The 15,092-nt window shown below is 41.1% G+C and overlaps 3 protein-coding genes across 6 annotated transcripts; 2 read left to right on the forward strand and 1 right to left on the reverse strand.

The window, feature by feature from the left end:
* Window positions 1–895: 895 nt before the first annotated feature.
* iba57 (iron-sulfur cluster assembly factor IBA57) lies at window positions 896–4,553 on the forward strand. The gene is made up of 3 exons (XM_086271268.1): window positions 896–1,437; window positions 2,394–2,743; window positions 3,980–4,553. The coding sequence occupies exons 1-3, from the start codon at window positions 1,076–1,078 to the stop codon at window positions 4,369–4,371; spliced, it is 1,104 nt and encodes a 367-aa protein (XP_086127394.1). The 5' UTR covers window positions 896–1,075; the 3' UTR covers window positions 4,372–4,553.
* jmjd4 (jumonji domain containing 4) lies at window positions 3,761–8,380 on the reverse strand. Its single transcript, XM_086271262.1, has 6 exons — window positions 7,672–8,380; window positions 7,422–7,587; window positions 7,211–7,336; window positions 6,852–7,119; window positions 5,291–5,437; window positions 3,761–5,202 (listed from the first exon to the last, which is right to left on the reverse strand). Exons 1-6 carry the CDS (start codon window positions 7,922–7,924, stop codon window positions 4,867–4,869), a joined length of 1,296 nt encoding a protein of 431 aa, XP_086127388.1. The 5' UTR covers window positions 7,925–8,380; the 3' UTR covers window positions 3,761–4,866.
* Window positions 7,754–14,691, forward strand: snap47 (synaptosome associated protein 47). 4 transcript variants are annotated; one of them, XM_086271264.1, is made up of 5 exons: window positions 7,754–8,039; window positions 8,762–9,287; window positions 9,407–9,915; window positions 10,220–10,344; window positions 13,145–14,691. In XM_086271264.1, the coding sequence occupies exons 2-5, from the start codon at window positions 8,791–8,793 to the stop codon at window positions 13,289–13,291; spliced, it is 1,278 nt and encodes a 425-aa protein (XP_086127390.1). In that variant the 5' UTR covers window positions 7,754–8,039; window positions 8,762–8,790; the 3' UTR covers window positions 13,292–14,691. The 4 variants fall into 4 exon arrangements, with proteins under 4 accessions (XP_086127390.1, XP_086127391.1, XP_086127393.1 ...); XM_086271265.1 differs by lacking the exon at window positions 7,754–8,039 and adding an exon at window positions 8,364–8,441; XM_086271267.1 differs by lacking the exon at window positions 7,754–8,039 and adding an exon at window positions 8,369–8,640 and having other exon boundaries at window positions 10,216–10,344; window positions 13,145–13,281.
* The last annotated feature ends 401 nt before the right edge of the window (window positions 14,692–15,092 follow it).

The raw sequence follows: 15,092 nt of genomic DNA on the forward strand, positions 1-15,092 counted from the left end.
CTAATGAAAGATCAACATCACAATGTGGGAGCTGGCTACTCCGCTGACTTACAGATTCACAGCACCACGATAGTATTAAAACAAGAACATTCACAGAGCGTTACTCCCCCTGAAGGCCAAGGCCTAGACCACAGGTGTCGAACTCCAGGCCTCGAGGGCCGGTGTCCTGCAGGTTTTTAGATGTGTCCTTGATCCAACACAGGTGATTTAAATGGCTAAATTACCTCCTCAACATGTCTTGAAGTTCTCCAGAGGCTGGTAATGAACTGATCACTTGATTCAGGTGTGTTGACCCAGAGTGAGATCTAAAACCTGCAGGACACCGGCCCTCGAGGCCTGGAGTTCAACACCCCTGGCCTAGACTAAAACTTTGATGTTTTTATTACAAACTGGTATCAGCCTGTTATGGTGTCATTCTACAGAGGGCTGTACAGCTCTCTCCATGCCCTTTCATATGCTATATTACTCAATATGGTTTCTTTACATTTTATTTTCAAAGTCGATTTTGACCTTGAGCACTATCTGTCATATATTTAGCCAACCTAGGTACTCATGTCCCTCAAGGCCTTTGTGAAGTTTGAAGATTGTAATAAAAAAAATGTGTGTAATACAAAGTTTTTACTGATTATTTTTACATTTGGTGAGACGTTTGACAAAATTAAATCAGCTCGAGCTGTTCTTGTTGTCTACCTATCACTCAAAATTTGAAAATGATATCATTACTGAGGAATATGCAAAAAACTCGCAAACAAGCAACTTTAATAACTTTGATTTTTGCTGCTTTGCTGTTCTGTGTGTCGTTTTTATGTTTTACAATCTGATAACTATTTATAAAGGGATAGTAGGAGAGCTTTTATTCTATCAATAAGCGTCCCATACCTCACGAGAAAACGACGGGAACAAATATCGCTCACTGACACACACGTGCTATCGAGCAATGCATTGTGGGATTTCAAAATGGAGCTGTTTGTGCAGAGTACGCTGTGATATCCTTGGTATTTAGCTGTCCACTGTCGTTTTTAGTGGAGTAGGCAGTCTTTTTACGACTCAGTACACTCCCGTGCCACTGTACATCATGGGGGTTTTGTGCTTTGCTCGGGGAGTGCTGGCGTCCGCCTCCGGGCTCGGTGTTTACGCCAGGAAAAAACCCGGAGGTTTGTGTGTAACCCTTCTCTCAAGTGTATTAGCTCCAGCTGGGATCCGTGTCAGGAGGTACAGCCAGGACACCGGTAATCCTAAACACTCCCAGGGGCAATTTGTGTGCTATTACCTTCCGCACAGGAGCCTGCTGAAAATTCAGGGACAAGACACGAGCGCGTTTCTCCAAGGTATTATAACCAATGACATGGCGGTGCTGGATGAGCCTGAACACAGAGCTTTATACGCACACATGCTAAACGTGCAAGGAAGGACACTATATGACATCATATTGTACAGGTAAGAGCAAACTTAGAGCACTGTTCAAACGCTTATAAGTGCATTCAGTAAACGCGTTATCAAGAGGGTGTGTCTGCTTACTGCTTACGTAAAGGCGTTTTTTTTCCCCGAGGCGTCACACTGGCCGACATAAGCTTATTTTCTTTTTCCTTCTATTTTTTTAAACCCCGGAAAAAACCAAATTGTATGACAGAAAACGAGCTCAGGCTGACAAACCCTTATTTAATAAGCTGTAAAATTCAGCACGGGAACAACAACAGCTCTTCTTTATCACTTGCCTATTTTTTACTGTTACTAAAAATAATGTTAATAAAACTTTAAAAAGCAAAAACGACTAATGTTGATGGTTGAAGTAGAAACCATTTTTAAAATTCTATATTAAAAAGCGTTTGTCATGTATGCTGTACTTGAGTACATCTAAATTATAGAATATAACTTCTCTAATAAACTGCAAAAAGACATTTTGCAATATTAGCATCTCAAATTTTTAGTGACTGACACATGATCAATGTTCTTTTAGTTTTGATGTACATTGTTGGGTGAACCACGTTTTCTATACCTTAAACTATTTAAGATGATATTCTTGTACACCTGGTTGTAAATATCCCCAGTTTTGAAAAGTTGCAGTTGTTGCAGTTCTCACTACTCATAACTCATCTTGATATCTAAACAGCATTTTTACTAGTCTTTGTAGTACTTTGTAAAGCTGTGTTTAAAAACTCCTTGCTCTGTTTGACAGTATTTGATGTTACAGCAAATCCTGTTAAAAATTACATTCTCATAAGGAGAGAATTATTAGCCCTCCTATCTGTAAGACACAGTGGGTGACCACAGATGCTCCATCAAAGTTCCACCAAAGGTCACCCAACCAAAATAAGTGAAAACATCTGCGTGTGTTTGCTTTCATGTTGTTTTGCATTCTTCTGAGTCACTCATCCAGTTATATTTGCTTTCAGATTAAAAGAAACAGAAGGAGGATACGGTGTTTTCCTGGAGTGTGACAACACAATTAAGGACTCCATCTTGAAACACTTGAAAGTATACAACCTCCGCAGAAAAGTCAACATTAGCCCTTGTTCAGAGCTCTCTGTGTGGGCTGTGCTGTCCCAGCAAAACAAGCCAGGTCAAGAGTTCAGTAAGCCTGAGCTTTCTTCCCCTGATAAAGCTCTGGCATGGGAGGCTGATCCAAGAACTCAGCAAATGGGCTGGAGATTTGTGCTACAGAGTGATGTTGATCCTCTCAAAGTCATTGCGTCCTGTCAGAAAGGAGACACTGAAGACTATCACAGACATCGCTATGCCATAGGTATGACACCAGCTTTGAACAAAGACAAACAAGAACACCCGGAGAGAGAGAGCAACTTATTCCGAAGGGCAAGGGCTTTACTAAAGCTCTGAATTTTTTTTTTTTTTTTTTTTTTTTTTTTTTTGGGAGGGGGGGGGGTGTTTTTATAACAGTGGGAGGACAGGTTGCTTTTAATACAATATGCTCTATTATCTTTAGCCAGATAAGGACAAAAATAAGATTTATGGGCAGCACGGTGGCATGGTGATTAGCCTCACAGCAAGAACGTCCTGAGTTCAATTCCACCACCTGGCCAGGGCCTTTCTGTGTGGAGTTTTGTTCTCCCCGTGTTTGCCTGGGTTCTCTCTGGGTACTCCAGCTTCCTCCCACAGTCCAGACATGCAGTTAGTGGGTTTAGTTTAATTGGCCATTCTAAATTGCCCATGAGTGTTAATAGTTGTGTCTCTCTGTGTTAGGCTTGCGACAGATCTGCCACGTGTAGCAAACTGTTTTATTGGATATGCTATTATACCCTATTTATAGTGTTTATTGTTTTGTTTGATATGCTTTTATTCCCATGTGAAGCACTTTGAAAAAACTTCCTGTTTTAAGAAGCGCTATATAAAGACATTTTACTTACTTAGTTATTGCCTCTCGCCCTACCGTAGCTGGGATAGGCTCCAGGAAAAAAAAACCTGCTAGCTAGATCCTGAGATGAAGATAAATTCATGCAGTGTGTGATTTTTGTTGTGAGGTCATAGGGTGTTGTATTGAAAAAAAGTATCGTGCAGCTCTCTCCATGCACTTTCATATGATATGTTATACTCTATGGGGTTTTTTATTTCCAATTTCTTTTCTAGGTCAACTTTGACCTTGGGCTATGAGAAATTAAGGTCGAGGTCAAATGCTTAGCCAACCTCAGTGTCCCCCAAGACCTGGAATATTGTTGCGAAGTTTGACAATGATCTATAAAAAAAATTGTGGGTAATATGAAGTTTTTGCTGATTTTTAGTTTTGGTGTGACCTTTACTGTATTCTCACCAAAGTTAAAATCGGCTCGAGGTGGCATTGGAATCTACCATCACACAAAATTTAAACATGATATCTTGAAAGCTGTGGATGCTAGACTGCTAACAAAGAGACAGACAAGCACAGACAAAAGGAGGAGGGGGTGGTTCTGAGAAGCATTTATTTGTCTGAAAAAGAACTCTTATTTTATGACGCATGTTTGTGTCCTTTGCTGTTTTTGTTGTCTAGGTCTACCTGAGGGAGTCAAAGACCTTCCTCCTGGGGTTGCATTACCACTAGAGTCCAATCTTGTCTACATGCAGGGTATCAGCTTTAGCAAGGGCTGTTACATTGGCCAGGAACTCACAGCCAGGACTCATCACACTGGTGTGATTCGAAAACGCCTGATGCCAGTACGCTTGTCATCTCCAGTGGAACACCTCGAGGAAGGAACGGCACTGTTAACCCAGTCAGGCAAGCCAGCTGGGAAGCACAGAGCAGGGACAGGAGAACTGGGCCTAAGTCTGATCCGCATGGCGCACGCCAAAGAGGTGTTGACGCTCAGATCTTCTGACGACACTACAGTGACACTCGAAGCCTCCGTGCCAGACTGGTGGCCTGAAGATGCGAAATGTAACTGAAGGGAATGTTTTAAAGCTCCCTAAAAATGACATGCATCACATCTGACAGACTTCTCATGGACATAACCCTCAAGTACAGTATGTTACACTGTCATTGCTTAACAGCTGTGTGGCACTGGTCCATGTTTGGGTATTTTTAATTTTATTTTTTTGCAATAAAGCCCAAGTTTGTGTGTTTTTGATTTTTTGCTTAAGTATTATTTACCACTGAACTATCATAGATTTATCACAGCTCTGTTCATACTGGACACAAATAGTGTTGGTGATTATTCAATAAATATTTAAAAGAGAAAACTCAGATATTTAATGTGTTTAATCTGTCAGTGCAAAAACAAATGCAAGACATTCACAAACAATATTTGAGATTCCAGTTCAACTCAACCCAAAGATGCAGTAACAGATGTATCATCCTTTTTTTTTTTTTGCACTTTTGCAAACGGGCACTTTTCATTCAAGCTATTTCCAGTCGATAACAATGGTGAGAGGCCGAACACATTACTCCTGATAAAGGAGATGCTGCCCTCTTGTGGACTGTATGGTGTTACGAATTTGCTGTAACATTGTTTCTGGCTGCAGAGTCAATGTTGAGTGATCGAGTCGCTTAAAGTCTTCATTGCACAGGAGGCATTCGATTATATGAGCTACTCTTTGTAGGTCAAAGGCCGCATGGTAAGGTCCCAACGTGGTGAGAATCTCTGAGAGATGACGTGAGTAATCGGAGGAATCCCCAGAGGAACAAGCGTTAAGGAAAGCCATTCTGTTGTTGGCAATGATTTTCAAAAATGAGGCAAATTCTCCATAATTGATACCGGAGCAAGCCTTCATAATTACCTAAAATGAAACGCACCAAGCAATTGCTATTATGATCAGAGCAGAAGCACATTTAAATGACATGACTGAAAATTTCCATGCATTGTACCTGGCAGTGCTGATGCCACGAGTCCATCGTGTTTCTCCACTCATTTATCTCTTTTTGAACAGATGACAGTTCAGTCTGAAGAAACTGCCACATGATGTCAATGTTGCAGCCATTTAGCCAGTTATGATTAATAGAGATGGTGTCCTCCTGTATGAAACAGAATGTTTTAATATGTCAAACTGGTGATAAATAAAACGCAGTGTTATACAACTTAGAGTAACTGTGATGTCATCATTTCCTGCAAAAAGCCATATTTCTACCAAAAAATATACACAAGGTTTAAATTTATGAAAGATATGTTGACTGGAGGAGATAAACCAGAGCTGCTGTATTGAAACATGAGTGTGTCTGTAAATGTGTGTAATGTTAAACAAAACATGAATTTTGTTTAAAACCTAATTTGAAAAAACATTATTAGGGCTCTTGTCATCTAGTACGTAGTAAGTAATCCAGTCCATTAGACTATTAGGGTATGTTCACACTGCACGCGAAAGCGCATCAAATCTGACTTTTTGACCCTATGCGACCCATATCCGATCATGGTATGACTGTGTGAACAGCACAAATCCAATATTTTCGTATGTGGTACTGAATCCAATACATATCTGATGTTTTAGAAAGCGACTGCTGTTTGAATGGTCATGTCGCATTAAATCCGTCTTTTACGTCACTGATACAAGACAGACACCAATTGTCAGCGCCAGAGAAGCGCCCAAGAACGCTTCCTGGCCATCCAGTGAAACTGTTGGGAAGACAACGGTGGAGAAACGTGAACATTTTATTTGTACTGCATAATCTGCAGATTCTGACAGCAATCTGCAACTATCCTTTCAAGCACCGCTCCTCTCTAAAACAGCAATAAGGATAATTATTAGGCCATATGCAAACAACAAAATAACTTCATAACTTAAAGCAAAATTGGGAAACGTAAAGTCCGAAACAAGTCTTTATATTAAGGGCCATCAGTCAAACAATTCTGTTTGGTCTGGGTCTGAACAGAGCGCGTTGTGTGTGACGTTTTCTTTTGCACACACGGGCCGCTTTGAGGGTTCTTAGCTCAAAGGAGTAGCCAGGCATGGTGTTCTGTTGCTGTAGCCCTGTCTGACATGTTTTAAGTTCAGAAGTGCTATTCTTGCAAAACTTGTTTCTAACGAGTGGTTAATTGAATTGCTGCTACCTCATCGAGAACTGTCGCTCACTGGATATTTTCTGTTTTTCAGAGCATTCTCTAAGCTGGGAAAAGTTTCTAAAATACTAAGACCAGCCGGTATGGCACAAACAATCACATTCAAAACCACTTAAATGGCCTTTTTCCCTAATTCTGATACTCAATATGAACTTCAGCAGGTCATTTTGACCATGTCTACATGCCTTAATGCACTGAGTTAGATAATTGTGTTAACGAGCAGCTGAACACGTGTACCTAACATTGTGGCTGGTGTTTACATTCAGTCTAACAGAACACTTCTCATAGTAAGAAATGCAACTTGTCTTTTATAATACTTTAAGATAGAGGCATTTTCCTCTAGATCACCAGTAGATATCCCTCTACAGCTCTTACCAGGTTATAAACTTGATGATGCCAACCACTAGGCACAAAAATGATTTCTCCTGCCTCCTGAATGATTTCAAGAGGTTGGCAGGCTTCTTCAGCGTGTGGAAAAAGGCCTCTGTCTCGAAGTTCAGCTGACGTAACATCATAAGAGAGGTTGCCGTGAGTGTCTCGTAAAAACTCCTCCTGACCTGGAGGATACAAGAGCCACTTCTTCCTGCCACAGATGTTTGCAGACCAACTGTATGAACGGAACACATCAGAGTGGAATGGTGTCCTGGTAACAAGGAAGTGCACTGGGTCAGATCATGAAACATTTTATATAAGCTTATGTTTTGTTTGGTTTTTTTGAAATAATGTTTTCATACCATGACCCTTTAGGTCCCATGTAGACAAATCGGTAGTCATCCACTTCGAGGGTGTCCCAGTATTCATTGAGCCAGTCAGAAGTAAAGAACACTGGTGTGGTGTAAACATTATGTTCTGGAAAGTCCCTGTGGAGAAATTTACAAAGGATAGTTACATATTTTTCATACAATGGTGTAAACATTTTTCTTTGGATTAATATTACTGTGATACCTTGACATGTGCCAGTCTTTAAGATAGAGGCATCCTTTGGGTGATGAGTGTCCATTCAAGATGTATTCCCTCCAGTAGTGTATAAATTCTTTAAAAGGCATGACTTGTTTGGGGTTGGCATTGTACTCCTTCGCATTGCAGTTTGCAACAGGGACTGGAGTCTCATCTGTGATTGAAACAGTAACAGTTATTAAGAATTATCACAGATTATCTTTGCAGACATTTACACAGTAATGCATGTTTGTTTTACCAAACTCTTGCAGCAATTTCTGGAAATTAGGTTTCCCATCCTCAGTCACCCACTGTTTCCTACACTTCCACTCCTCTGTGAATCTCCTTGAAAACATACAAGGGTGATTGGGGAGCAGATATTTCTTGAAAAACTTGGAATAGCTAAGCTCCTTGTCAATGTAATCTACAAAATGCGAAGACCAAAACTGTTCATATGACTGCCTTGGTATTTTGACCAGGCTGCTGCAGTTACGGTACGCCTCCCTGTCCATGATGGTAAACAAGCCCTCGGCTAGCTATTTAGCAAGCTCAGCTGTCAGGGTTTGGACAGCGGGGGAACTGTGAGGGGGAAAAGCTAACTGGAAGATTAACTCGCCATTACACCGCGTACGTATTCTCACGTTTCTGCCACATTTGAAAATCTGGTTAAGCTAGAAAAAGATACTAAGCTAAGAAAAACGCAATTTTCCACTATGACAAGCCGCTACACATTAGCGCATGTTGGGACTCCTGAACGACGCACATATAAAACCGTTGCTATTTATATTTTGTCACGTCACATACATATATATATTTAATACATTATATTAACGTTATGTTTTTCGTATCGCTTGGAAAGCGCCGAAACCGCCGCCGCTTTCATTATTTTTCGCCAGACATTTTCGCAATAGTGCTTCTTTTTTTTGACAGCAAGTTTTTTTCCCCCCCAAGTCGGACGGTAAATACGGCCGTGCTCGAGCGTGACGTCACTTCCGCAACAAACAGCCGAGTTACTGAGAGGACTACGAGGTAACGTAATGCCCAGCCCGGTGTTGACGATTAATGTGGTGTGGGTTTAATTGCACCGAGAGGATATAAAACACGTTAAAAGGGTTATAACATTATAATGACGCACGCGTAATGCGGTCAGCTGGCTAGAGAGCTGAAGCTGCCAGTGTGAACGCCTCGACTGAGCTCATCTTGCTGTCTGGATTACACTCAAAAGAAAGTATGTTCTTCATCACGACTCGTAGATCACTCAGTACAAAGTGCTTCTGATGTAATTTCATCTTAACCTGCAGCAGTACCTATGTGCATGTTAAACTGATACCTATTTGTCCCCCTGACAGGTGAACCTGTCTTATCTCCTTCCATCACAATGAGCCGGGACGTTCCCATCCACAGCTGGCCAGGCTCCTATTACATCAACAGTGAGAAACGGTGGGAAAACGGAACCCTCTCTCTCACCAGAACCACGGTGTGCTTCGTCTCCAACCAGAGCAAGGAGAGTCTTGCAAGCTTCCGTCTCTCAAGGATCGTGGAGATCAAGATGGAGTCATCTAGTTTCATCTTCAGCACTCTCACAGTACTTGAAGAAGGCAACGTGAAACATTGGTTTGGTTCCCTTAAGCCCAACAGGGTGGTGGTTTATAATGTGTTAGAGCATTTCTGGAGAGAGCGGCTTCTCTCTCCCAGCTCAGAAGCCCAGCGGGCTGAGGCTCAGCCTTCGAAGGGAAGAGAGCTGATCAGCCTGGTGGCAGGGGCCCAGAAAAGATTGGAGGACACTGGCAGAGTCCTTGGCCATCAGGGAGAGCAGTTTGACAATATGATGCAGGGCCTGGAGAAGATTGACTCTGACTTGGGCGTGGCTGACAAGTATCTTAAGATATTTTTAGTTATTGAAGTTTTGCACATGTCTTGTTTATATTGCTTGGCTAACTATAACAAGGCCTAATTTATGACTAACATCAGTTCCTCCTGCCTCTGTATTACAGACTTCTGTCAGAACTGGAGTCTCCTTCCTGGTGGCCTTTTGGTAAACTCCCCTGGAAGACCCAGCAGGATGCAAAGGCCGATGATGCTGCGAGAGCTGCAGCTACTGCTTCTTCTTCAGCAGCCAGGGGCTCCAGCAGAAATAAGTTAATCACAAGCATCCCAGCAGTGCTGTCCAAAGGTGGAGAATCGGACTTGAAGCCAGGATGTTTGTCGGTGCTAGTGTCCTCGCTGGAGGTGCGAAACACAAACTGCCAGCTCCTTCACAGATTTGAGCGAAATGAAATTGATGAAATCAGGGTGCACAGCCCCTATGAGATTACCGTCAGGCAGCGTTTCATCGGGAAGCCAGACATATGTTACAGGCTCCTGTCCGCCAAGATGCCAGAGGCTTTGTCCGTGTTAGAGATGCAGTACAAAAAGAAGATAGAGTTCACAAGCGAATACACAGATTTTAAGACAACTCCAGTTTCATCGCCACGTGACACAGAAGGGAAAAGCTGGACTGAAGGTAAGGAACACATCAAAAAATAAATAAAGACACTCTTATTCCACAGTGGTTTCCATGCCTGGTATAGATTTGACCACTAAGTGGCAGTAAAGGTCTGCATTTCCACCTCTGTGTATTTATAAGTGTGCAGCCACATGTAAAAACATTTCATCATGGTTATTGGTGTCTCCTTGACAGAAATGTATTTTGATGAGTCACTTCACCCTGATTGCCTCAGTTGCTGTACTCTGAGTTTACTGTCTGGTTTCCTCATAAACAACATATGTACTCTGCACTTTTTCACCATCTCCACCCATGGAGTCAGGTTTACTGCAGACGTGCCAAGAGACAGAGCTCCCACTGGAGGTCCCCGCTGGAGAGCTGTCCCAGTTGCAGGTGCATGTCTTCCAGCCATCTGTCAGTCAGGCTGAGGCCCAGGAACTCAAACAGGTGAGAAAAGCTGGACTCCCAAATTTATGACTACACTACCGTGGCCTTAAAATGTTTCATATTTGTATTCACAAGACAAGTAACACAAATGAAAAGCCGTGTGTGCTCCGGGAACGGATTGATTCAAATAGGGGTAGCTGCTATTGTAAATAATCCCAGAGTCTCAGCAACACGTATTTTGATGTTTCCAGTCCAAACCACAATTCACCATAATGATTTTTTATTTTATTTTTCATCCTGTATGTTTAAAATGTTATTTGGTGAGACCACAAACCAATGTCCATCCTGGTTTTAAGAGAGGAAAAGAAACACGGTTAGTTATTTGGTCAGAACCTACAATGTCTTTCCATTCAGAACCTCACAGCGCTGAATGCTGTTACAGACACGGTCTGTGGTGGCAAGACCTACACAGTGACGCAAATTCAGACCCGTGATTTGGGCAAGTTTTATTTTTTAATTTTTTTATAATGTGTGTGTGAATCACTATTACAGGTTGCTTAGACTAGGATTTTTCATGTAAAACTTTCAGAAAGTTGCTCTTTGTTTTATCATATAATGTTTAAATGATCAAAGTTAATGAGTGACTTCAGTCTACAAGGCTCTACTATATGTAAAGGAAAAAAACTATATTAACATTTACAAGTGAGAAGAAACCAAGCAAATACAGTTAATAATGGTGCAAATGTGCCAGTATTGAAATATGTAGCAGACAAAGATGGCTTTGCATTACATATTAACACATAAACATATTAACTCAAAGTTTTTCATGACATCATTACCGCCCTCAACTCCTCAAATCAAAAACTGAAGCAACAACATACAAATGTCTTGTCAACAGCAGCAGTGACACCATAGACAAATACTGTGTTGGGGTTAACAAATAGCTTCATGCTGTAGCTCAGGAGGTAGAGTAGGTCATCTACTAATCTAAAGGTTGGCTGTTTGGTCACTTTGCCAAAGTATCTTTGGGCAAGACCCTAAGTTGCTCTCGGATGCATTTATTGGAGTGTGAATTTTATAGATAGAGGGATAGAAAAAAGTGCTTATATGAATGTGTTTGAATGGGTGAATGAGGCAAGTTGTATAAAGCGCTTTGAGTGCTCCAGTAGATTAAAGCAACACTATATAAGAACCAGTCCATTTAAGATTTGCTTGCAGCCTTATAGTAGTATATAACATAATATCTCTGAGGACCTAACAACATTCCTGGCAAGAACTAATGTACACAGGGAAAACCTGCAACCTCCACACAGAAAGGCCCCAGCGAGCCAGTGGAATGAAACCCAGGAATTTCTTACTGTGAGGCAACAGTGCTAACCACTGCTCTGCATGTTCGGTCAATTGGTGATTCTTAAATGTACGTAGAGGTGAATATGAGCGTGAACGGTTGTCTCGCTCTGCAGTAAACTGCTGACCTGACCTCTCACCCCATGACAGATAGGCTCCAGCCCCCTCCTCTGCCTCCAACCTTCTTCATGATAAGCAGAAGAAGATTGATGGATGGATAATAATATAAAAAAGAAACAAGCACACCATAGCAATAATAGCACCAGGCCAATCACTGGCTAGCCTATTGTGCTTTAAATGGCATGTTATCTGCGGCTGATAATGGGTTACATTTCAAAGCGTGCCAGTTTTGCCTTAATGCTATGCTTTTGTACACACCCTGCTCTTACTGTAATCCATGTCAAGATTAGAATCACTGTGGGCCAACTGGTACTGATAACTTGTACTCAGTTTCATGTCCTGCCCTAAGTGCCGTGCCAAATAGTCTTTTTGGTGTCAGCATTTGTATGTTTTATTATTGTTTGTGGTTGGAAATTCCCACTTGCTAAAAATATGCTGTAAGAATATGAAATTGAGTGTGCTGCTAATGCACAGTCCCAAAGTTACCGCACCTAATACACAAGACACTCAGACTTTTTTTTGCTAATATATTTTTTCTTTTAGCTCTAGCCTAAATGTTTGATTTGAAGGGTTTCTACATGACTTAAGTCCCCTAGCCATTATATAAACAGCGGCAAGAAGTGTTCATTTTTACTGTTTTTCTATGACACACCGAAGCTCTTGTGAATGTTAACTGCAAGGTGTGATTCAGTCATGTCCTCTCAGTTTAAATTGTAAAGTCACAGACCTGAGTGAATGAATATCGTTGTTCCTTGGTGTGTATTGACATATTATCTGTTTTTCAAACTGCTAACTCGAGCTGTTTTTGTGCTCAGCTGAAATGTCCACATAAACCAGCCAGAGAACATAATGACATAATGTGTGTGTGTGTGTGTGTGCGTGCGTGCGTGCGTGCGTGTGTGAGGCAGATCATGTAGCATAAAATACTACCAGTTAAGTAACCATAGTGGTAGGGTTTGAGGTGAGTGTTTATTAGGCTTTGCTTGGCACATCACAATATATTAAAACTGTTCCATCAACTACAGCATATGTAGTTGCTGGATCATGGTCATGTAGTTGTGATATCCCTTAAAGTCACTGAAAGTGAGGGAAAAAACCCAGTATGATATCACCGATCCCAAGAATCAAGCCAAGACTTCCCCCTCTGTGTGTCATCAAGTTTCATCTGCAAAATGAATAACAGCTATTATTGTGGTGAATTCCATTGTTCCTTTCTGATCAGCGCACAATTAACAGCAAGCCTTTCTAACGCTTAAATCAGATGGTTTAAGCGTTAGAAAGGACCAATGTCTATGTCTCTCCATATGTGGTGTTGTTTTAATGTGCCTTACTTCTTATTAACACAAAACGTTGTGTCTTTTTATTGTGCTGTGGTGTGTGGGTGTGCTTTCAGATGCTCATGCAGCTAAAGAACCTTGCCTTGGAGGCTGAAACTGAGCTGGAACGCCAGGATGAAGCCCTGGATGTCCTGACGAGCTCCACAGACCGGGCCACCATGCACATAGAGAAGCACACCTGTCGCATGAAAAGACTCCTGTAGTCCTGACGCTTAAGGAGATGCACATAGGCTCAGTGTCCTGAGAAAAACACCGTACACCTTTTTACTGTTCACATGCAGTTTGAGAACCATGAAAAACGCACATCAACAAGGACTTGTGTGTAGTCTCAAAATTAATTTAGTTGCATTTGATGGCCACCAATTCTTGGGAAGTACAGCAATGGCCACTTAAAACAAGACATCTTTAAAGTTTTCACTTTGGTATTAAAAAGAACACAATTGTTTGTTTTAGAGAAAGTAGATAACATGTGGCTGTGCACATTTCTACATGAGAAAACTTGAACTTTTTGCTAAATTGCATCTTATCAATTCTAAATTTGCCCTTCTCTGTTGGAAATGGTCAAAACATTTAATTGGCCATAGCACGAGTAAATGCTCTCCCTGTGAATGCATATTTTTCAGCTGTGGCCTTTGCATTTGGCTTTAATTCTCTCAGCTGCACAACATTTTGAAAGACAGATGTCCTCTGAATACTGGCAAATAGGTGTTAGTATATAAGCCTAATCGGCACATGACAGAAAAAAAATGTAGCCAGTTAACCCCAATTTAAAATATTACCAGTGGGAACCCAATGATGGAGCCCATCGATTTTAATGCCCCAGTGATTCATACTGATCAGTCATGTCACCTGAGTGGGAGCTGGCAGGAATCTCAAGTGCACGTCGTGCGCTCCCTGTGAAGTTGGCAGGTGAAAAATAAGCAGATGATTTCAGGGTAGACAGGCAGCAGTATATACCCTCCACATCTGCAGTACAGAACAAGACATCCCGAAATGAAAAGAGAATATATTGTACATTCATTCTGCAGTAACTCATTTAAAACAAGCTGCATGTTGGGTCTCTCTTTGATAATCGACTGCCATTATTTCCTTTTATAACCGTCTCTGTCTTTCTCAGGTTCTGTGTATCACGTATCCCTTTTAGTGTTGCATGTCCCAATAATGCTGCTTTGCATAACATCGAGGGAAAATCTTCCATCAATATCAATATATTGCTGAAAAATGTAAATTTGCAACAAGTTCTTGGACCTTTAAACAGAAAACACTACCGATCCACATCTATTGTATATACCTCTATTCTCCTCTAAGCCTGTATTATCTGTAAATGATACATACAATGTAATTCTGTAATGTTATAACAGTCTGTTGTCGCTGTGAATGTGTAATTAGACACTAGGTTAATTTAAATATATGTCTAGTTTAAAAATCTTATCAATGTTTACTTTTTCCTGTGATAATTACCGTGACAACGAATGAAACTAAACCGCTCATTCTAAATACAAGGGAAGACCGTCTGCACTATACTACCATTATAAGCAATGAATGAATTCCTTTCACCATTCAAGGTCTGGAAAGCATATAATGTAAATAAAACTGAAGTTAAACAAGTAGTTTGTTTGTTCTTTTTTGAAACTGCTGCTTACAGTTGCCGTAATCTGTGTCATTGTGCTTGTCAAAGGCGTGTGCTTCAATTATACGATCACACACTGCAGTCTCCCTTTGCAGGCCTCTTAGCGTCTTTGAGTCTTTTGTTTTGGTTCACCCTCAGTACTTTTGTCAGCAGTGCAGGGTGACATTACTTCGACAAGCAGCTTGTTACAGCATGTTCTTGTTACACTCATTACCTCAAATAACACCCCCTTGAACTAAGTGTAATGTATACTGTCCAGACTAAGATGTGTACTGTACTACTGTATATTATTCCGTTCACTGTTTAACGAGTCTGGTTTCATTTTTATCATTTTTCTCCACCACACAACCACCAACATGCTTGTTAGTTGCACT

Source organism: Aulonocara sp. 'chitande type north' Nkhata Bay, linkage group LG18 (assembly GCF_057382095.1).
Source record: "Aulonocara sp. 'chitande type north' Nkhata Bay isolate Kocher_YH1m ecotype deep benthic linkage group LG18, A_spYH_male_GT1.1, whole genome shotgun sequence".
Classification (NCBI taxonomy): Eukaryota; Metazoa; Chordata; class Actinopteri; order Cichliformes; family Cichlidae; genus Aulonocara; species Aulonocara sp. 'chitande type north' Nkhata Bay.